The sequence below is a fragment of the Barbatula barbatula genome, assembly GCF_947034865.1.
Source record: "Barbatula barbatula genome assembly, chromosome: 24".
Classification (NCBI taxonomy): domain Eukaryota; kingdom Metazoa; phylum Chordata; class Actinopteri; order Cypriniformes; family Nemacheilidae; genus Barbatula; species Barbatula barbatula.
The window spans coordinates 2,265,090-2,289,401 of NC_136787.1; the positions used below are offsets into that span (position 1 = coordinate 2,265,090).

The window sequence follows — 24,312 nt, forward strand, 5'->3', positions numbered from 1 at the left end:
TAATTTGTGTATATATTGACCTGAAGTCCTTAGTTAAACTTTCTGTAAAGCTTTATTTAAGGTACATTTTGTATTGTATATCATGACAGCTATATCCAGACCCTCTCAGGGAAGCTGTGAAAGTCCCTCTTTTCTGTGTCCGGGAACATCAGTATGTGTTTCTCAGGCTCAGCTGTGTGACAGAAGAAGAGATTGTCCTGACGGAGCAGATGAAGCTTCTTGTATAGATGCATGTGCTTCTCCAGGTGAAATGACAGTTCCTCAAGTGCTGATATGGCGTTGAATAAATAAATTGTGTACTCAACTGTGTCTTGTTTCCAGGTGACTTCCTGTGTAAGGACAGAAAGAAGTGTGTCGAGAGTAATCTGGTGTGTGATGGTCACTCTCACTGTTTTGACGCTTCTGATGAGGTCGGTTGTTCCACAATAGCTCCCACAACCTCAACCACAGTGTCGTTCAAGTGTCGTGTGGGATCTAAACCCTGTAAAAACATGGAAGAGTGTGTCCTGCACCGTCATGTGTGTGATGGAGAGATGGACTGCAAGGATGGATCTGATGAGGAGGACTGTGAGCTTCAGTGCAATCCAGGTGAATTTCTGATTGATTGTTAATAGGGATGTAACTATGCGATTCGCAATTTATTTTTTCAAAATGAGTTGACATATTAGAAAATTAATTTTAATATAATAAACTAAACTTCATTTTCTTTAACTGCCTTTAGTATTGTTTTTTTGACAAAAATATATAATTTTAAAACGAAGTCTTTGTATGTTCATTTTAAAATGTAAAAAAAATCCAGGAAAACTTGCCTGTGCTTTTCTTGAATGTTTAAGCATATCCACGTTTTCCAAGTTTGGAGTAAACAATGATCCTGCTGTTCAAAACATATATTGTGATTAAAATAACATCTCAACCGGCTTGAATCATCACTATTCGAAATAGATTATAATAAGTTACATCACTAGTGTTCTAGAGGTTCTTGTATGCGGAAATCTGGCTGATAGATTTGTTTGTGACAAACAAATCTAAGGCTTAAGAATTGCTCACTTAAGCCATGCACAGTAATAAAAAATAATTTGATATGTCCATTATTGGCTAAGAGAGAATGCTGTTTTGAATTCTCACAGGTCAGTTTCAGTGCGTTCAGGGAAAGAAGTGTATTGACTTTAGGCAGGTATGTGACGGGATTCATCAGTGTCTGGATCATTCAGATGAAGTAGGATGCTGGAAACCCACAAAGAGCTGCAGCATGCGCTGTGACGGAAACACTCGTTGCATCCCAGAGGTGTTCGTATGTAATGGGATGAGAAACTGCTGGGATGGCTCCGATGAGGCTGACTGTGGTAAGTCCTCCGTGTTAGGCTGTACTCACACTTGGCCCGGTTGCTCCCAACCACGTCTGATTGTCCCCACTCCCCCACTGGCATGTGCTTATTGCACTTTACCATCTGCACCCGAGCATACTTTCATCATTATGATGCGACTGTTTATATTTACTTCAAAGCTAAAAAAATCTCTCGTAGCACAATGGAATTCATTGTAATGTTCAGTTTGTGGTTTATCAGGTGTGTTCAATTTCATCCACCCTGTGAAGACCTGTCCACTATGATGTCAGTCATACGGGAGCAATTGAGTGTAAATGGCACATTTTGCTTTTATACATCCCGCATACTTTATTTGAATAAAACGGATCGTTATACGTAGCGTTACATTAGGTTTAACAAAATTAATGCTTTCAGTTCCATCCTCTTACCGGTTTGCGGTTAACCGCCCCTTTAACAAACCACGATTGATTGGCTCACGTGCCAGGGCGTGGTTCAATTGGGACAGTGTGAGTGAGCCCTTGGTGCCATTCAAATGGGCTAATTGTGCAGTCTTTACAATTTTGGCACAATCCGTCTCTCTGAATAATTCCCAACGGTTTTAGCAATGCCAACCCCACCATCACCCTGCAAGACTCCTTATGTGGCTTGTCAAGGGACAGCACTGTGCATCCTGCAACAATATTTGTGTGATGGAAGAAGAGACTGCCCGGATGGTTCTGATGAGCGACCGTGCCTTCGCAACTGTCCATATCGCAGTAATACATGTCTTGTTTAAATTACATTTCTTGTGTTGAAAGTTTAACTAGATGGACTGTTTTTGCCGTTTGAGAATTTCATGCGTCATTTCCAGGTGACTTCCTGTGCAAGGACAGAAAGAAGTGTGTGACGAGCAATTTGGTGTGCGATGGGCACTCTCACTGTCTTGATGGTTCTGATGAGTTTGGTTGTCTGACTACGGCTCCTACAACCTTAATGACAGCATCATTAAAGTGTCGTGTGGGCTCTAAGCCCTGTAAAGATGGCCAAGAGTGTGTCCTGTACAGTCATGTATGTGATGGAGAGCTGGACTGCAAGGATGGATCTGATGAAGCCGACTGCAGTGTTAATTGTAAAGCAGGTAGGATGTACTTAGCAACACAGGGAAGAAAATGTACTTGTCAGTCAAGCAGATGTTTTATTTTAGACGGGTGGTCTGGGGAGGTTTAGGTAGATATTGATACTTGTCAAATGTCATAGGATATTAGCAGTTAAAAAATCTTCGCCCATGCCAATAGGAAAAGAACCCTGATAGTCTATATACATTATATAATCCTAATAATTTTTTTCAATACATAAATGCATTGGGAACACTGCACATTCTTTTCTAAATAAAACATGAAGCGAAAAATGACAAATTTGGTACTGCTCTACAGAAAGTGAAGAATCAGTAATGTTAGGCTGTTAAAAAAATATTGGATTAAGGTCTGAAGATTGGGCTGGCCACTTCATTCCAGACCAACAAGATTAACGTTATGATGATGCTGCTCGCTTACTGTTGAGTTTGGGGTGGTTATCTTGTTGAAACTCATTTCAAGGGCATTTCCTCTTTGGCATAAGAGATGACCTCTAGGTATTTTAATGCACTAAACTAATCCATGATCCCCGGAATCTGATAAATAGGCCCAACACGAGTATGAGAAACATCCCCATAGCATGATGCTTGCGTCACCATGCTTCAGTGTACTGTGACAAACTGTCGGTCTTCATTGAATTAAAGCCAGACAACCCCATACACTGTGACCCCTAGACCCAAAAAGAAAAATCTTGCTTTCATCAGTCCACAATAATTCATTCAAACAAACTGATTTCTACAGTTTCGGCCTGTTGCTGCTTCTACACAGCTTTGTCAGTCGTAAACAAAAACTGCAGTTACATGGCAGATGCCATAACTGAGTTAAATAGTCTACAGAAGGCATCTAATATTTTCTATTAAAACTGTGACATGTTTAAACATGGATGTTATAAGCAACGATATAAACTTGACAAAGGTTAAGCATTAAGCTATAAAATTCAGAGACTTTGTGTATTTTGTATATCTTTTTTATAGCACATTGGACATTTCTTTGTTGTATTATATGGTGCTTTAGATAAACCAAAAATGTCAATCGCAACCTCCAGGATTATTAAAAGCCTGGGTTAATAACATTAACAAGGATTTAAAACTAGACATAGACGGAGATGATCTAATATTCCCCGGTAGCAGGTTCCAAAGTTTGAGCTGAAACTGAAGGGAGATCTAGCCTTTTTCGCTCCTGATCAGTTTCTACTAACAGTTCCCAGATCTAAAGACCTCAAAGACCCAGCTAATGTATGACGTTTTATTTGCATCAAGATACGTTGGCGCGCTTGCACGCGCTTTCATAAATCTCATAATGATTGACTGAGAGCTTGTCACTGTTACATCACTAGTTTTAAAACAGACCGTTATAAAAATGCAGTAACCAGCAATATTAACATCTCCGTTGTGTATGATGGTAAGTCAATGTAGATCCGCCTCTGGGTAAAATGCAGAGCTCGTCACTCCTCAACTGTCATTTTTTGCGCAACTGTATAATAGTGAAGTATATCAAGAGTAAAAAATTAAAAAGACTGTGCAAAAGATCTTGTGAAATATCATTGCATTTTGATTCACTGTGTGTGAATGTCATCAGTTTGTCTATAAAAAATGCAGAACGTTTTGAGTATTTTACACCGGTTTGGAGCCGGTGGAAATTTCTACATTTTGGAAATACGAACATTTTCATGAATCTGAAAATGTACGTACTTTTCATTCTTAGTTGTTACACGAGTGCAAAAGGCATTTGTTAAATCTATCCATATTTTGGAATCTCACCCTCCCTTTACCTAGAGATAAGGTAGTGCCCCCTGCTGAGATCACCCTTGATTGACCCATTGACATTGTCAGGAGCTGGTGACTAAGACACACAGAGCCATCGCATGCAATGTTGCGGTGTTCCTCCTAAATACCCAATACAATAATATTTGTATTTAATATAGGGGAGAGTAAAACGTAGAGTAAGAGAATCAGGTGAACTTCAAATGATCCTCAATTTTACATTTCCACATCATGAATCCATTTGATGTTGATTCTGGGGGATTATTTTTTGGTGTGTCATGTAGTCACCTGGCGGTATAAAGGGTGGCTTGTTGGCATTTTAAATGAAGACTTCAAAGCATCAAAATATAAAAACATTGTTTAATGAAGAGCTTTGTGTGCCTACTTTACATCTGTTTTTATGAGATTATTTTTGGTCAAGCACACACTTTAGGTTGATGCATGCTTTTTCTCTTTCATACCATTGATTTCATTGGTACTTTCTCACTGATTAAAATGTTACTTTTTTGCCTCCCCAGGGGAGTTTCAGTGTGCACATGGTAGAAAATGCATCGACGCAAATCAAGTCTGTGATGGCAAACCGCAATGTCAAGATTTTTCAGACGAAAACGACTGTTTCGTACGCACCAAAAGCTGCAGCCATCGCTGTGACAACAAAACCCGCTGCATCCCGGAAAATTTCCTGTGTGATGGAGAGCGAGACTGTGTGGATGGTACAGATGAGTCTGACTGTGGTAGGTGTCGCCATTATTTGTAGAGCTAAATATCACATTACAACAAAGAGGGGTGTAAAACGATATTTACAAGTTTTTTTATTTTCCTACCATCTCTTCTTTAGGGTATCCTGCCAAGGTACTGGATTGCAAGAGTCCTGCAGTATTGTGTAGCGGTGGGTCACTGTGCATACCTCACACTAGGCTCTGTGATGGCAAAAATGACTGTCCTGATGGGATTGATGAAGCATATTGCATTGACGGATGTCCAAATCCAGGTACTCTCACTGTATAAACAGCTTGAAAATTGCTGCATTTTATATCTGTGTGTCTTATTAATTATAGCCAGGCATTAGACTCAAGACTGCCATGGGTCCACAATGTGAGTACGCTTTAGACTAACACAAGCTACAGGGTTGTTCGAGGGAAAGGTTAATGAAGAAAACGACTATTTCTACTCCTATAATAGAATAGGTCAATAGAAAACCGTAGCTGCTTTTTTATTGTAAAAAAGTTGTCTCATTGTCATATCTTATTTGAAAACCCCCGCTTTTGACACCCCTAGAAATTAGTCTGAAAGATGTATTTATATGGTTTGTGACGAGAGCCGATGTGAGCAGATTATACCACAATTACAAGTTCACATTACGTTATTTTAAATGCATTCACAGCCAAAAACGGATCATCAGACACTTACATAAACATGTTTTATGCTAACATTTAACGGTTTCTCTGCAAAATCATATGTGGCGATAGTTTCACATAGTGCTCATGTTAGCAGATGAGAAAACAACAACCACAGCTCTTTACTAAAAGCTGCAACTGTTAAGAGAACGAAGCAAACTTTGTGCAATTACTGTCATTTGAGCTTGTGACAACATTTTCCAGTATTGTTTATTACTGCATAACATAATTCATTAAAATAGAAGTTTAACGTGTTTCATAAAATGACAAAATGCTAAATATGTAGGTAACTTGTAAGGTAATAAAATATGAATTTTCACTATATTCATCATTGAGGATTTCTTTAAAGAGTAAGTCTCGGGAGAAGTGTCTCATCACACCCCTAGTCATTTCAGTCGAACTCTGGTGCAGAGAAAGCTGCTTGTAAATAAAGCACATTTTTATATAAATTTGAAATTAGAAACCCTGTTGAAATGTAACCGTACATCCTAGAATCAAACAGTGGTGGATATACTGTTGGAGTAATTTTTACTCCGAGTACTTGTTACTTGGTTGTTTAATGAATGAATTATAGAAAATGGCTACTTTAACAGTAAGGTTGATGTGTTTTGTTAAGGTAAAATAATTGTTTTATTCGTGGCCGGGGGGTGGGTGTTTGGGGATGTGCGGCTAGTCATCATACAGCCGCCAAAAAGGATCATTTGCATTTATAACAAGCGTGTGCATGACGTAGAGAGCGTACGGAGCGCCCACTTCATTCAGAACATGGTTTGAGTTATTTTACACAGAGTCCGTGAAAAGTATCCATAGTTTTGTTTTTCTCCCAAAACACAGTGGTTTTGGTACTCACAAAATGCTGTTCAGTTTCCCTCTTAATTAAAAGTGACACCACATGCTTTTTTTAACATGTCTCAACTTCCAGACTCTGGATTTCTGTGTCTATATGATATGCTTGAAACTATACAAATGGCCATGTTATAATGTTAAGCCATTAAAATCGCAGAATGGCCTGATTAGTCTATATATAAATACTTTGAAGTCTCAACTAAATGCATACATTTAAATTAACTGAACCTGCAGCATTTGCAAATACCTTCATTACAAGTGGAAATGAATGAACGATGTAATGCACCATCTAGTGGCTGTGTATGGAAGTCTCTTAAGGCCACAGTATTCTTTACCTGGTGTTTAATTATTGCGGATTAAAATAAAATTAGTTTATATTAGGGCTACTTCCATTATTGTTACTCAAAGGCTGCCATACTCTTAAATTGGATATGCTATATGCTAATGTGATTCTTTAAAGAGCATATGGCAGCCTTTAAGACAATTCAGGATTTCTAACGACATAGACAAGAGAGGAGTTTTATGCAAGTATCTGCTGTGTGGCATAACTAAAATGAACTTGAGGATTCATGTATGCATATGCTTTTCCGGGAGAAGTGCCCATATAAGGAAATCTGCCCTTAAAGACGTCATACCCTGGAGAATATCTGGCACATTTGGTCAGAGTGAGAATCCAGCTCTTAAACAAAGTCAGAATGCAGTGGACATTGCTTGATTGCTTAAAATGACTTTCAGAACAGACATTAGTGTTCATAATGTGGTGTTCATATTGTCCTTTTCCGCTGTTGTAGGTGACTTCCTTTGTAAGGACAGAAAAAAGTGTGTGGAGAGAAATCTGGTGTGTGACGGTCTCACTCACTGTCTTGATGGTTCAGATGAGATCAACTGTCCTACTGTGGCTCCTACAACCTCAACTGCATCATTAAAGTGTCGTGTGGGATCTAAACCATGCAAAGACGGTCGTGAGTGTGTCCTGTACAGTCATGTGTGTGATGGAGAGGTTGACTGTAAGGATGGGTCTGATGAAGATGACTGTGAACATCAGTGTAAACCAGGTAAAACCGAAAACATTTGTAACTTTGGCACTCTCTCTGTGTGCAATTGACATTGAACCAAACGTTTCCTCATAGATCAGTTCCATTGTGCTCACGGGAGGATGTGTATTGACAAAAAGCAGGTGTGTGATGGCACACCTCAATGTCAGGATCGCTCTGATGAAACGGACTGTTTCACTCCCTCGCATGACTGCAAACACCGCTGTGATAATAAAACGCGCTGCATCCCTGAGAGCTTCCTCTGTGATGGAGAGAAGGACTGTATGGATGCCACTGATGAAGCAAACTGTGGTAAGATCACACTAGCAGCCCAATAGTATTGATCCAATATACCAGTGGTTTTCAGTTAAAGTTCGGAGTTCCAGTTTCTATATTTGCTTGCCAGCGGAGGTCTGGACATTACTTTTTAAAATAAATCATAAATAAAAACATTTGATTTATTTAAAAAAAGTAAGTAGTTTAAATGTTGTTTCTACAATTGAGCCTGGCAAGGTATACATATTGAAATTTGCAATGTTTTAACAGGCCAGTTATAAGACTCTGCTAATAACATGTTACACTTCCTGGTAACCTTTTGTTTGCAAGGTAATTTAATACATTCAAAAGTTGTCTTTGCATCCACACCAGCTGATATTATTTTACACTAAGAGCCTTGTTCACTATCAAAAGCTCTTAATATGCTGATGAACGTTTAAGGAAGGACCCTTACCTGTAGTTGAACATTCAGGCACATGGTTTTAAGTATATTTCTAATTTCACCACAACACTGCATGACGTCATTTGCAGCGCTTTATGCTGAGCATCTTTAGTGCGAGAAATGCGGGGTTGCAATGGAATGGAATGAAGCGAGTTTGCTACTATATAAAAATTAGAGGATAGCAGTGAAAGATCATCATGTATCTCTGAGCACATGTGATGTCTACAGTGCCAATATAGACCACTTTACAAGATGTAGACTGGTCCAGAGGCACTCCGGGTTTGTTTTACCATTTTTTAATCATGTGAATCTTAATATTTGTTTGACATTTTGATTGGGTTATAAATGCTCTGTTGGTCTTGTTAAAATGTTTGTGTAGTGTTAAACAACATGACAACTCTTATATTTTCACTACTTTCACAGATTTTTTCATGTGAACTCTGCCAAGTTCAAACTTGATTGCCGATGTGAAAGCCCTCTTAGAGGCGATTCACATTTCGCTCCAATTGCGTTCGCAAGTTTGTTTTAATGTAGACACGTGGCGCCGCATCGAGATGGAAATAGTTCAACCTTTCACACACAGCAGCACATGAATCGCTCCTTAGGGTGTTTTCATATGTCGTTTAGTTAGTTTGTTAGTTTGGTCTGGACAAACAATTTTTTTTGTCCTGATCGCATGGTGTTCACACTGGATTTTTACAGCAAACCTTAAGATGCCAAACCTGAGAACATAACATAGACAAAGCAATCAGACTGCAACTATACTTTTGTTGAACTTACCGGACATCATAAGCGTTTTAGGATGTATATTTTATGAGTTTATACATGCTTAATGTACGCTTGCACATATGATGGTAGTTTAACCATGCTGATAACTTGTGAAGACCTCATGAAGCGTTTAAATTAATTTTCGTTTGATTTTCAGGGTCATTTCTTGTTACTGCTTCCTGTCTTTGGTTTGTTTAAATGCCTTTGGTCTGTTGCGTTCATATGGTATCGACCTGGCACGGTTCAATTGAAATGTCAACACATCCAAAAACTGTGGGTATTAATTTCCTTCCCAATTTCAATGAATCTAAACTACCATCACTTTTCAGCTCCTGTTACTAGTTCTCCCATGGACACACCAACCAAGTTTGTTTGCAATGCTCCATCAGTTTTGTGTCAGAAAACATCAAAATGTCTTGCACAATCCCAGCTATGTGACGGAAAGACAGACTGCCCTGATGGATCTGATGAGCGTTCCTGCATATATGCATGTCCAGACTCAGGTAACAAGTGAAAAATGAATGCCAATCATTATATATTCTAGATTGAGCCCCTGATGACCGAAAAGCTAATGTTTATGACCTTAGGACAGTTTCTCTGCAAGGACAAGCGGAAATGTATACAGAAAGTCCTTGTGTGTGATGGTTATTCACACTGCACTGATGGATCCGATGAAATGCAGTGTCCCAGCTGTGCCATGCGTTGCGATGGAAAAGTGTGTCTGAGGAAGCAGCAGCTCTGTGATGGCAAACCTGACTGCAGAGATGGCTCCGATGAGAAGAACTGTTGTAAGTTCTTGAGTGGTGGGAAATGCAGTATGCTTGTAGGCAACGAAAGTGAACATTCTGCCACTCATTGGCTGTCTATGATCCAAACAGCTCCTTTCCAAAGCATCACAAATATTCTATGGTGAATTTTGCAAATCGAGTTTAAAGTACTGTCACAAAGCAGCTGTACAATTGTATAAAGTACCTTTTATAACAAAAATGACAACATGCACAGAGAACCTTAAGCAATATGCAATTGAGAAGGTAGAGACACAAACACGAGTTGTACATATGAATGTATATACTTGTAAGGGCTTTTCACACTTGTAATGGCTAACCCCTGATTATACTTCCCCCATCAAAAGCTGAAACAAAACACCCACAAATTCTATCGTATCCAACTATGGCAACACAATATAATTATGCCTTCCTGTTTGTATTAAGGCATTTGAGGGTGGAGAAACTCACATTATAAGCATACTGAGTTTTAGGGCTCGAAGTGTGATTGGTTTTGAGCGGGTTTAATCAACATGGGAACTTGGGCTTCAAGGCTTACCTGCTCTTGAGCATGTTTTATTCTGGGTTCAAGATCGGGATGGCTGATATCTTAGTTTGCGATACGCCCTTGAAAATCTCCTCCCGATAAGAACGATAAGTGTAGTTGATGTGGTTTCGTGGGTGACCGATTCACTGTTCAGCCCTGCCAGCAATGTATGAAGTGTGCTGTTATTGTACAAACACCGCTGTCTAGGCCGGGTTTTTATGCTTCAACAGCAGACATGTGGAATAGCAGAGATTTGTGTTTATAAAGCATATACATTTTTATTTTCAGCGTTTTTATTTATATGGTATTGTTTAAAGCCCTTTGTAGCTTCATTGAAGGTCAAAATGACAGTGAAACTGCACTCAAAACGGTTGAAGTCCACTATATGGCGAATAATCCTGGAATGTTTTCATCAAAAACAATTTATTTTCGACTAAAGAAAAAACATACAAACCGCTTGGGTGACAACAGGGGTGAGTTAATAAAGGGAAGAGAATCTCTTTCAACATACATTTTCATGATAATTCAAAGGAATTGTTCCGTGCGTTTGCTTTGATAACGGATATTAGACGGTTAATAAATTAATAATTATTGCAGGTCTTGTTAAAGTATTTAAATACTTTAACAAGTCAGAAGAGAATTTGCCGTAATCAAGGAGGGCACAATTAGCGTTCTGATGAAAGTAAATTTAGAATTTCCATTGGAAATCCGGGTCCCAGAGTCTGGAGTAAGAGAGAAGAGGCTCACAATCCACGTTGCTTGAGGTCCAGTGTAAAGATTCCACAGTCATTGATGGTTTGGAGTGCCATGTTATCTGCCGTGTGTCCACTGTGTTTTCTGAGGTCCAAGGTCAACGCAGCTGTATACCAGGAAGTTTTAGAGCAACTTATGCTTCCTACTGCTGACCAACTTTATGGAGATGCAGATTTCGTTTTCCAACAGGACTTTGCACCTGCACACAGTGCTAAAGCTACCAGTACCTGGTTTAAGGACCAATGTATCCCTGTTCTTAATTGACCAGCAAACTCACCTGACCTTACCCCATAGATTTTCTATGGGGTTATTGTGAAGAGGAAGATGCGATCTGCCATACCCAACAATACAGAATAGCTGAAGGCCAGTATCCAAGCAACCTGGGCTCTCATAACACCTGAGCAGTGCCACAGACTGATCGACTCCATGCCACGACGCATTGCTGCAGTAATTTAGGAAAAAGGGGCCCCAACTAAGTATTGAATGCTGTACATGTTCATACTTTTCAGTTGGCCAAGATTTCTAAAAATCCTTTCTATTGGTCTTACTGAATTTGGGATTTTCCTATCTCAAGTAATATTCAAATTTTCTTAGTTATAATCATCAAAATGAAAAGAAATACACAGACAACTTTTGAAATGTAACAGTCTGTGTGTAATGAATGAATATAATATATAGGTTTCACTTTATGAATGGAATTAGTGAAATCATCTTTTTGATGATATTCTAATTATATGACCAGCCCCTGTAGATCAGTTTGGAAATTCTCCTTTTGAAACAAGGATGCTTTTTGTTGTTGTCCCTTTCATATTAGCCTCTTCAAGTGTTGATACTGTTTTTCAGATCGTGATCGGTTGGATGCAAGTGGTTCGTCCCCTTTGAGATGTCCCCTGGGTTCCAAACCATGTAAAGATGGTAAAGAGTGTGTCTTGTACAGCCATGTGTGTGATGGAGAAAAAGATTGCAAAGATGGATCTGATGAGCGAGGCTGTGAGCGTAGATGTAAAAAAGGTAGATCTCTTAAAAAGAAATTTGTTTTTACATGATGCAAGTTAAACTAGCCCACTACTCTATTCTGCCCCACCAGGCCAGTTCCAGTGTGCTCATGGTCGGAAGTGTATAGATATGAAGCTTGTATGTGACGGGACTCCACAATGTCAGGACCGATCTGATGAATTAAACTGTGTGACACTCTCCGAAGAGTGCAGCCATTCATGCGACAATAGAACCCGTTGCATTCCTGAGACGTTTCTGTGTGATGGAGAGAAGGACTGTGTGGATGGATCTGATGAAGATAACTGTGGTAGGTCTATAGCAGTCGTCACCAACCTTTTAAAGTGCAAGAAAAGGCGTACAACTAGCCAACATAAGTTCTTGTATTTGTACTAAATGGATTAACTTCATCATAAATTGGATATATTTGCCACACTTATTAGACTATACTATAAATTAAGTGTACTATGTGCATCAGGCTGGGCAGTATGACAGAAAAGAATCTACAGCAGTTGACATTTTATTCCACAGTATACATGGCAGACTTACACAGTTGGGTGTTGTCGATGAGAACTATAAACAAAGTAGTTAAGCATACAGAGCTCTCCTGCCGCTCCCACATGCAAACATTTGGCTGGGCCTAATAACATTTGTGCCAAGTTTCAAGAGTTTGAGCATTTTAAGGGCCTTTGAATGCCCCCAAACCATGGAAATGTTACCCTTAGGAAACAACAGGCCTCTAGCCTCCACCTCGGTGCTTTGGCCCTAAAATATAATAAATCTAGCTGCAAGCAGAAACAAATGACCCAAGCATCACATTTCATTCATTTATGAGAGTCACCATGTAGAGATTGCACAGTTTTTAACAAACTTGTGCATTTAAATGCATGCAGTAGATTGTGATCAAGGGTTCCGGTTCAAATTAATCTTGCACCAAATAAGAGACCAACATAAGAATAGTTTTGTTGTCAGGCTGCATTTACTTTATGATTATCTTTCAGGATTGTTGCATTGTTCTGATTATGCTTCGCATCTTTACTAGACCGGTTGGAAACGACACATTGCAGTTCGTAGCGCAGACAAATCAGAGTGCATGCTTACACTCATGACGTGTTTTACCGTAATGACAGATAAAAGGTGCTTATCACTGTATATGTGCTAAAAGATGCTTCGCTGTAAGCGCTTGAAAGCATCTGTTTACTGGTGAGAACAACTGGTATGTTTATCAATTGTCTAAAGAACTCTTCAAGCAATCTGTATAGGTCTGTAGATGTTAAGGACCTTTATGGAATGTGTTTAAACTTGTATTAAATATTTCTACAGTAAATGCATTCATACTAGCAGGACATTTTACCTTTCCATTTGATGTCAAATTTAACCACCTATCATACTTTTTGGATAAAATTCTCACTATAAAATCATTTCACGGTTAGCCTACAGTTACTAAAGTCCTAAATATTACCTTACTTAAACTTTTTTCAGAACCTATCGCAAGTAATGTATGTTTGAGTTACTTTGTCGTCATTCAGAATCTTAACAGAATCGCAATCTCTATTTTAAACAAAAGAATCGTGATTCTCAATTTAACCAGAATCATGCAGCTCTAGTACATTACAACATATATGCATTGAAAAACACTTTGATAAAAATTGTGTTTACAGACGGGAATTCATTACCAATGATCTCCCAGTAAAGTTTTATTTACTGCATGTAGTTGAAGACTCTTATTGCCTTCCTTTTGGACTCTGGCCCTCAAAGATAAGTAAAGTATAAATGGGATGCGGGACAGTTTTTATACCATAGCAACAAACCATTATATGACCTGTAATGGCATTATTTATTGAATTTTGTTCCTTTCATTCAACCAAATACCTTCATAAATGACCGTGTAAAAGTCGAATTAAGAAACTCTAATACATTCAGCACAAATTAATCCCTGCACCTTGACGCTAAACTGGTGTTTTAGATGAATTGATTCGCTTTTGTGCAAGAAATGCACCATTATCACATCTTTGGGTTAATTCCAATCGCATTGTGCCACACGCACTCCGAAGAGCAGATAATTTTTAGATCAGCTATTTTTTGTAAATATAGTTGTTTCATCGTATATAATGAATGCAGTTTTAAAAACAATATAGTTTTCTCTTATCAGTTCACGTGGTGTTGTACTCTTTCTGCAGTTAGTTTCAAGGGCACTAGACAGGTTGCGTACAAAAACATTTCGCGCTCGCAGACTGACTGCCCGTGGATTCCAGACTTTTTTTTTGTTGTGGAAAGGCCTTATATGAGGGAGTGTCAATGGCTGGGCAGATGAAGACCTAACCCCCTAATGGGCCTATCAATGCTGAATGAGACAGCTATGAGAATGTGAATAAAGGTTTTATTTAAGATTATTTTGTGCATTTACATTGCCAAGTATCACACCTTCACACAATGTTTGTGCAACATTTGAAGAGCTTCCAGCATGCCCCTCGGTGCGGGGCCCTAATAATCCTGAGAAAAACCATTGGGCTTTGCATTTATGGTGGAGGTGCTTGAGCACTGACTAAAAAACGACACGGTCTGTCTCTCTGGCTCTTGTCAAGTCAGTAAGGAAATGTTGTTCTATAAATAATTTGGGTGTTTTATCTTGCAGTGGTTGAACACTGCCTGAGCGACAGTTTCCAGTGCAGTAATGGTCAATGTGTGGCCATGATTCTCCGCTGTGATGGATATGCTGACTGCCGTGATCATTCAGATGAGAAGGGCTGTCCTCAGCCTCCACACTGTCCTGCGGGGCAGCTCTGTCCCCACACTCATGAGTGTTTGCTTAAAGAATGGTTCTGTGATGGAGATAAGGACTGCACTGATGGGTTTGATGAGAAGGTGAGGAACCACCAGTGCCCAATGCCCCTTTCACAAGTTCAAATGTTTGTTTGATTTACACACCACAGAAAACCACTGCTCTCTTTTTGAGCAGTCTCACAATTGACACGGTCCTGACAATATATGGTACCTGTCAGATTTTAACCAATTCCAAAGGTTTGGGGCAATTAGTTGTGCCTTTATTTTTTCAACATAGTGACCTAAATGGCGATTACGGCTTTTGTACTATTCAAACGAACAATAGTGAGGAGCCTGAATTCATTTATCCAGCTGTGAAATGCAATCCCACAATGTTTCTCTCTTCCTGTCAAGAACTGCAAAGTGACACCACTAGAGTGTGGACAGTTCCAGTGGTCATGTTCGTCAAAATTTCAGTGTATACCGCAAATGTGGAGATGTGATGGCATGAAGGACTGTGATAATGGAAGTGATGAATCTGGATGTGAGTGTTTCTGGTCTTCCTGCCAGTATTTGTTGATTATAAATTCAAGTGCAAGAGTCTTTTTTTTCTAGGTGGTCAGGTGAAATGCCCGTCGCAGTCGTTTCGTTGTGGGAGTGGTGAATGTGTGCAACCAGACCTGGTGTGCAACAGGGTCCCTAACTGTGTGGATGGTTCTGATGAGGGTGTGGGATGTCTGAAGAACAACTGCTCTAGTATCAGCCTGTCGTGCCAACACTACTGCATCAGTACTCCACATGGAGCGGTCAACCTTTTTTATTTGTTTATAAACAGACCTATTTATATAAAGGCATTTTAAATTCAACGCATCTGTTGCAGAGTTGACCTAAATGTATTGACACGTATATTTGAGTGAAACTGCTTTTGAAATGAGAAAATAATTAGGGCAGGACTATTTCGTCCATCGAGAACTGATTAGATCATTGTAATCAAAAACATTAACCTAAAATTTACAATGATTATTTATATGCCCTTGTTTTTATCTGTACTGTTTAATGTAATTACATTGAAAGTCACAGTGAAAATAATGCAATCAATTTCAAGATTTAGATTAATGACATTACAAACCATTTAATCAGTAAAATTTATTGTAAAGATGCCACAGTACAGTTCTTGTCACTGGTTGTGTTGGCTCTAAATATTTTGTAGACCTCAAGTTAAAACAACACCGTAAACTTATGCATTTTAATTTCAATACTATAACATCCTGGCCATACATGAGTTTTGCAATGCGTTCACTTAAATTGTCCAAAGGTCGTATGATTCCAACGTATTTTTCCCTCCATATTCTATTTTGTCTGAAGTCCGCTCTGAAACCGACAAAATCTAAATGTTCAGCCATTTCAGTGCAGATCGGTCTAAAGAATCAGAATTGATCCAAAGTAGACTATGCAACAGATGTGCTGACTTCTAATTTGGTGTGGTGTGTGGCTTCACAAATTTTGGCCATGCCTAAAGATTCTATGGGCAGGCTCGCCATCCAAAGATATCTGCAAAAGATTACATAGACGTTTTAATTTCTTAATCATATTAAATTTTGGCATTCTGTTGAAAGTTTTTGTGTTTACAGAGATGTGGCTGTAAGACTGGTTTTCGGCTCCAGTCTGATGGTTTAACCTGCACAGATATTGATGAATGCACAGAGATTCAGCCTGATGTCTGTAGTCATAACTGCCTCAATACTCAGGGATCCTACCTATGTCAGTGCCATCCTGAATATATACTAGAACCAGACGGTCAGAGCTGCAAGACCTCAGGTATCAGACCGCAGCAACTTGTTAGAATGCATTCTATGATTCAATGGTTCAAACAATGTTTGTGGCAGCAGTTTTCCTTTGTTTGATTTTGTGTAGGTATGTACATGTACATACAACCAATTACTTGTGGGGTAATTTTGTTTAGCTTCTGAACTATCCCTTTGTTTAAATCACCCTCAAGGCATCCTAGATATATACGATTTTCTTTCAGACAAATATTATCGGAGTTACTATTTCTCATCCCCCATTTACTCCAATTTTAAAGCTTAGTTATAATACCATTTATCCAGGAATTTCTCAGACTGTATTCGTCTGCAGAAGAGTCATAAACACCCTGGATGCCTTGAAGGCAAGTTAAAAATGGGGTAATTTTTTTCCCTCTGAATGAATATCGATTTGAAAAATGTAATTGCTTTAAAATGTACACATTGTTGATATTAGGGTGGGTATATTAGTTTCTTTTAGGGTGGGTATATTAGTTTCTTTTGTCTAAATTTGGTTAAGGCCAGTGTATGAGGACATGGATTTTTTTACATGTAGAGGAGCCTAGTCTCCTGGTCTCTGGGCAGTACGAGCTGTTGAGTTTGGGTCTGCGGAGCTTCAGTATTCAAGCGCTTATAACACCAGGGCGGAAGTCCATCTTCTCTCTGGACTACGACCAAAAGGAGAGAAAGGTGTACTGGGTCAGTCTGGAGGAAGAGAGCATTAAATATGCTTTCCATGGAGAAAAGAACAACATTGGCACAATTGTCAAAGGTAAAGAAAGATTGTGCATAAAAAACACTCCAGCAAATGAATCTCACTAAATACTACTCTGTATACCACAAACAACAGCTAAGCAGGTGCTAGGTCATTCTGTGTCCCTATTTGAAGGCTGCAGCATTGAATCTTGGGATTGCCTAGGCCTTGAAGGATACATCTGACGGAAATGAAGGATGCATTTTTGCGAAAGCCTTGCCACCTCAATCGTTCTGAAGTGTCCCAATTGATTTTGAAAGGCAGCCTTCGATTTGGGACACGGCTAGTCTAAGTAATTGCTTAGCATTAACACCCCAGTAGCTGCTTAGTATCCCACTAACTACCTCTCAGAATGTCACTTGGTTACCGAGATGCAAAGCAGGGGATAGGTCAAGTGTCCATTAGACTAGAAATTGTGATGTGTGCTTGCCAGTTTTCAGATGTTGTTTCAGCTCTGGCAGAGAATTTATCCATTTCAAAACCTTTGCTTGTTCAGGAGTGAAGTCCGACTCCATTGCTATCGACTGGATTGGAAGGAACCTTTACTGGGTAGATGGTGCAGCTGGTCAGATTTTGGCTGTGAGACTGGGTAGCAGCATTGTAGCACCACAAGACTACATTATAATTCTGGATGAAGATTTGGAGCAGCCTCGCTCACTTATGCTTCTGCCGCAGAAAGGGTACATACAATCTCTTCAAGGTGGTGCTGTTTTTTTCCCTCCCGATTGTTAACGTTATAGAATGAATGTGTGCTTGCAGGATTATGTTCTGGTCAGAGATTGGAGGTAGAGCTCAGATTGTGCGGTCTAGCATGGATGGTTCGGAGAGAAAGGTGGTGATCAGTCATGGTTTGAGCTGGCCGGTCAGCATCACTGTGGATATCTTGAATGACAAACTTTATTGGACCGATGAGAAACTCAAATGTATTGGCTCAGCAACACTGGATGGAGAGAACATGAGGGTAATCTAATGTTTGTTTAGAATGGTGTGCTTTTGTTTTAAAATCATCAAGAACTCTGTTTTTGTCCTTGTGTGAAAAAGCCTTCAAGTTAATGCCTCAATCTTCTAAATTGAAGCGAATAGCTTTATTCCTTAATACGTTTGCATAACTTTCAGACATAGTTGATCATAGTTGTGGCTCAGAGCATTTCTTTAAGCTGATGAACGCAGTAAAATTGACATCCATTTAAATTTACAGGTCTCCGATGTGTAAAATGGGAAATTTCCTGTGCATGAGGCTAGAATGTACTACATCTTCTTTGCAATTGCACGCTCTACAAAGTTAATAGTTATGGAGCCTTTATTTCAACCAAAATAAACATTTTATTTTATTTTGCATCATAATAACGACTGTACAACCAATGTACACTCTCGGTTAGCTGCTAGCCATCTATTGTGATGCCCATGCTGAATAAATGTAGTTGGCAGTGCCCACAGCATTTCCAGTGCACAGTGTCGGAATTTACTTGCTCGTTTTCACTCGCTCCTTAACGTATACTATATTAGTGAACTAATGTAGGAAAGAGTGAATGATGTCTGTTTACAGGTGCTACAACTATCTGAGATGGCCAGTCCCTTCTCTGTAGCTGTGTTTAACGACTTTGTTTATTGGTCCGACACCCGTAGAAGATCCATTCAGGTGGCCAACAAGCTCACTGGCAAGAACCGTAAAACTGTTCTTAAAAGACCAAGTCAGCCATTCTGCCTCAAAGTGAGTATGCATATAGAAATGAAAAATGTTCTTCTATGTTGTTGTTACCTCGCCTTTCTTTAGCACATTGAATATCTTTGCATTTGTCTAGGTTGCCCACCCCTTTCTACAGCCCAACGTGACAAGCCCCTGTGAGAGGCTGAAATGTTCCCACACGTGTCTGCTAGCTCCAGGGCTTAAAGCTGTATGCCGCTGCCCTGCAGGACACCTGCTGGCTGCAGACGGACTCACCTGTTCCTCTCCTGTCGAGTCCTCATCATCTTTCCTTCTACTTTTATCTCCTACCATGATCACTCAGGTGCATAAAGAGGAATAGATTGTGGGGTGGTTGTAAAACGCATGTTTTACTTGACTCGTCACTGATAGAAAGTTCGTAGATGTTTCTGCTAACAAGTATGTTTAACACCGCTGATAAAATCATCAGCTTAAGAATATAATTTTTTCTCATGCCATTAAAAAGTGCTGGGTTGTTTAGTGTACATGTTTTCAATTCTGGTCATTTGGATTCTTCGGAGGAACACGAGTGGCCTAAATTTCTGCTGGTCAAAATACATTAGCATTGGGGAGCCAGAACAATAATGAAGTTATTAAAGATTTCTGCACGGCTATCCCAGGCTTATTGTCTTTTTCCCCACACAGATCTTCACACAAAGCCTGCAAGAGACTGGATTGAAGAAATGGCCGGAGCACAATGCCTTTGCTCTCCTCAGCGTAAATGAGGCATCTAGCTTTGATCTGCTTCTCAAAGACCGCACTGTTTTCCTCGCCGATGCTGGTCAGGGTTCTGTAGCCAAACTGAAACTAAGCGGCTCTGGCTTCAGACCAACAGGACACTTTCTACAGCTCAAGGGAGACTTGGTGACTGCTTTAGCTGTGGACTGGGTTTCCCAGAACCTCTACTGGAGCAGCATCAGGAGTCCTCAGCTTTACGTTACGTCTCCTGGAGGAAAATACACTCTGCTGGTCCTGCAGGCTGAACTTCAGGAGACTATCTCCATTGCTCTACACCCTCCAACAGGAAGGCTTTGCTTCACTGCAGTGAGCCGGAGGGGATCTGAGCCTCTACCACAGGTGGACTGCGCATACATGGACGGGAGCAATCGCACGCTGTTGTGGAGTAAAGCAAAGATGCCAATTTCACTTGCGTTTTCAGACACCGGAACATCGCTGTACTGGGCAGATACCGGTATGTGTGTGTGTTTGTTAATATGAAAGCTAAAACGAAATGACAGCCAGAAATTGGAACGAATAGATCAGAAGTTTAAGGCATTATTTTTTCCGCGATACACAACAAACAATTTTTCCGCAAGGCGGAAGGGTAAAGAATCTGGTAGATTTGAAATATTAACAAGGAAGGGCTGGAAAGGTAACTATTCACATTGTGTTCTATGAATCAAGTCAGTAATTATTTAATTGGGGTTTAAATATGTAATCTGCTTTTTGCTGTTCGAGAAAACATACTGAAACAATTTAAGACTTATTTTACTGGGTCGTCAAATATATTATATACCCACATGACAAGAATAATTATACTATATATATACTTCATAATTTGCAGTAGCATAAATGAGCGAGTAACATCCCTAAAAACCTGCAACGATTTTAGGAGACTAAATGAAAAAGCAGAACCTCTACTGGTAAGATACTTGTTTATATTTACAAATATAGTTGTACATTATGCCCTGTTCATGTGAAATGTTTCTGTGAACTTCGTTTCAAAAACACAGTAGTATTTAGCAATTTTAGTATAGTTCGAGGGAAGACTACAGGATACAAAATGTATATTACTGTTGTGTAGTAAAAACTAAAAGATCACAGAATCCAAAAAGAAATTTAGAAGTCAATAAAACAGCTTTTTATGAATGGATTACAAACGCCCTATAAAAAGCTATGCGATTTTGTTTGAACAGTTTAATGTGTGAAACCAAATTTTGGTCCAAAAATAGCTGGGTGCTACTGAGGGATGATACTAAAAAGTTGTTTAATATGAAACCTTTTAATTAAAAAGCGATTTCATTTTTAATTAAAGAAACTGAATTGCACAAATCCAGGCTTTTTTATTTGTGGTTAACAGAGTAGAGTTCAAAGGAATAAATGAGAACTAATTTAGTTTAACAAGCTAAATCTGAAGGTTAAGCACTTGCATTACTGTTGTCTGAAGATTAATATAATCATATAATATAATATAATTTGTTACTATGTATCACTAATAACTGTCTTTGATTTCACAGGGGCTGGATCAATAAGCTCTGTTGATATTGATGGCTCGAACTATAAGGAATACAATACTGGACCGAATTTCATTGTGTCATTTGCCCGTATTGAGGACATCATCTTCTGGGTCACCCTAGAAAATGGTAATCTGCCCACTGTATGGCATTGTATTGCCAACTTTGTCTCTTAAATGGATATAAAAAAGGTCTTTTGTGTTCTGTTGTTTTATTACCAGAAATGCTATTAACAATAATGACCACGTTTACATGGACCACAATAATCAGATATTACCACGGTCCATTCTTTATCAGAGTATTGTCTTAATCGTGTAAACTGACATTTTTGATCATTAGATTTGGGTTTAGCTTAATCGGAGTAAACTCATAATCGTAGTAAAGACTGGTGGAGTACTCTTATTTTAGTTGCATTATCGAAGTCTGGAATAGACATGTACGCACTTTTACCACCGCGCAGGAACTTTTGCGGCACTTTGCTAGAGGTTACACATAGCAGTGGGCAGTCGTTTCATTTTATGCCAAACAACATGGTTTCAACCAAGAAAGCACATTTTGGTCCGAACGGGGAAACAAGATGCCAACAATTCTAGAAAATGAAACGCCAACAATTCTAGAAAATGAAACGCCAACAATTCTAGAAAATGAAACGCCAAAAACTCATGTTAATTAAGCTAAATGTTTTCTTGTACAGCTGCTTTTTGACAATGAAAATTTTAAAAAGTGCTATATAAATAAACTTGACTTCTTAAACTTGCCCTACTTGGTTAAGTCAAGTGTAAGCATGTAAAACGGGAACATTAAGAATATACCTTTCATGTAAAGCAAGTCAACACATTAATCGTAATTTTAGCTTACTCCAAATAAGGACAGTAATTGGATAACTGATGTCCATGTAAACGTGGTCAGTAAGATTTGTGACTGTTAATGCGCGTGCTAATTTAATTTAGTTCCTTTTAAGAAGGGTTTTAATATGTAACTACTCATGCTTGCTGCTCAAAACAGGTACAATTAAAGTGTGGTACACTGATGGCTTCCAGCCCAAGCAGATGTGGTTTGAGGTGAAGACAAACATAGTAGAACTGAAAGCTTACAGCAAGTCCAGCCAGAAAGGTATCACTGTCTATAACCTTCTCTGAAGTCAACAATTCTTGTCTGATCTCCATCTATTCTTTCCCCACCAGGAACCAATTTCTGTTCGGAAAACAACGGGGGATGCAGTCACCTGTGCCTTCCCTATCCAAGTGGGCGCACTTGTCGGTGTGCACAGGACTACATTTCTGTAAACGGGACAAAATGCGTGTCCAGTCTCAAGTGCCCCAAGGGTAGTACAGCATGCAGGGATGGCCTTAAGTGTATTTCTGCTGCAAAGTTCTGTGACCAAGTCCAGGACTGCCAGGATGGCTCAGATGAAGACTGTGAGTGTTTGTTTGTCTTTATGCTACATTCGGTAGCACAATACAAATGCTTTAAACAATGCAGGAGATGTTGTAGTACCTAATGGAATTAGGCCATTTAAGTGATTAATTATTGATTTTAATGTGAACGATTGATGAATTAAGATATTTTGGATAAAAATCATATGGGATTGGTACTCGTTTCCATTGGTCTTTACTTGAAAAACCTGTTCACATGCAAACCAGGTGGTGTCGAATCCAAATCTGGACCTGGAGCAGCTGAAATTTCTGTACAGAACATGGATAGTCTGTCCTGTGATGCTGAGCGATGCAGCAAGCATGGAAGATGCGTGATGATGAAGGGAGAGTTCGTGTGCAAGTGTGAGGAGGGGTACAGTGGGAATCTCTGTCAGAACGCTGGCTCCAGTCGGACAGCTCTTGCGCTGACCCTCACTTTTCTCTTTGGAGGTGCTCTGCTTGCTGCCGTGATCATGAAAAAGAGGTTTTCCCTTTTCTTTGGATAATAGAAATCATTATCTTACACACTTGTACGTCATACCTTGCTATCAAATATCTCTGCAGAAGGATGCAGGCAGCTGAGCTACATGCTACAGATAAAGAAACGCTTTTGACAGACAAGGAAGATTGCACAACCTTCTCTCAAAACTTTGCAAATGAGCTGTACAATCCGGAAGAGGTACGCATGTTTTATATAAGCTAAATCAAACATTGTTCATTTGTGTCAAAAATGAGAACCGTCACGGTTGGCTCATCCTTATACCTTTCTAAAAATGTATGATACACTTGCATGAAAGCTTAACAGAAATGTTTTTCGTGCCCAAGAAAATGGACAGTCTGTATATTCCATGTAATTTTAAATCACAGCCTGACTTGTTTTTTTTAAGGCAAACCGATTTTGTCATTTCTGGAGCAGCGTTAGTTACTGCATCCTAAATGCATATGTAAAGGATGCTGTTGATCAATTCTGTTTAGCCTCTCCAAATAATGAGGTTTGACAAACTTCAAAAAGATTATTTAATTTTTTAGAAAATAATTTTTAACTCTCTTTCCTGTAGGATCCGATGTGCCCAGCTATCACAACACCTGCCGTCAGCTAAATTTAGGTTTCTAATACATTAGCATCTAAAGAAATGTGCCATTTAATTTTTTCTAATAAAATCTCTTCCTGTATAGGTTTTATTTTAAATGTTTGACTTTCACAATTAATAAAATATGAACCTTTAAATGGTTGTCAGCATTCAGCTCTTTGTCTGAAGTTGTTTGTTTTACTGAATACTAGAACAAAACACCTGTAACTACTATATTCATATTTCGAGACTGGCTATACACAAATGAAACTATTCACATTAATTAATATAATTTTTATATTATAGAGGTGGTACTTAAGCTAATGTAATACATAAAATCCAGTTTGTCTTGGCTTGCACATTTAAAAGGGGTGTTTAATGTTAACCCTGTTCTGGTGAAATCGATTTTCTTTATAATAGCACGTTTGCTGGACTTTAAACAAGGAAAACAAGCTATACTATTGCCAGCAAAGAAATATATAGGGCTGTGGAATGGTTTTTACTTTTTTAAATTGAAGTCTTGTTTTGCAAATAAACTAGTTACACCAT

The 24,312-nt window shown here is 39.0% G+C and overlaps 1 protein-coding gene across 1 annotated transcript; it reads left to right on the plus strand.

The window, feature by feature from the left end:
* Positions 1-82: 82 nt before the first annotated feature.
* On the plus strand, positions 83-24,312 carry LOC306890019 (uncharacterized protein; the record flags this gene model as incomplete). The annotated part of the gene is made up of 29 exons (XM_079449474.1): positions 83-245; positions 322-588; positions 1,128-1,343; positions 1,928-2,080; positions 2,176-2,442; positions 4,719-4,934; positions 5,039-5,191; positions 7,235-7,498; positions 7,574-7,789; positions 9,293-9,466; positions 9,551-9,751; positions 11,871-12,038; positions 12,115-12,330; positions 14,656-14,885; positions 15,198-15,327; positions 15,399-15,589; positions 16,415-16,601; positions 17,142-17,357; positions 17,836-18,019; positions 18,099-18,300; positions 18,886-19,050; positions 19,142-19,348; positions 19,690-20,236; positions 21,282-21,407; positions 22,284-22,391; positions 22,463-22,696; positions 22,922-23,177; positions 23,258-23,372; positions 23,752-24,312. The coding sequence occupies 29 exons, from the start codon at positions 83-85 to the stop codon at positions 23,791-23,793; spliced, it is 5,814 nt and encodes a 1,937-aa protein (XP_079305600.1). The 3' UTR covers positions 23,794-24,312.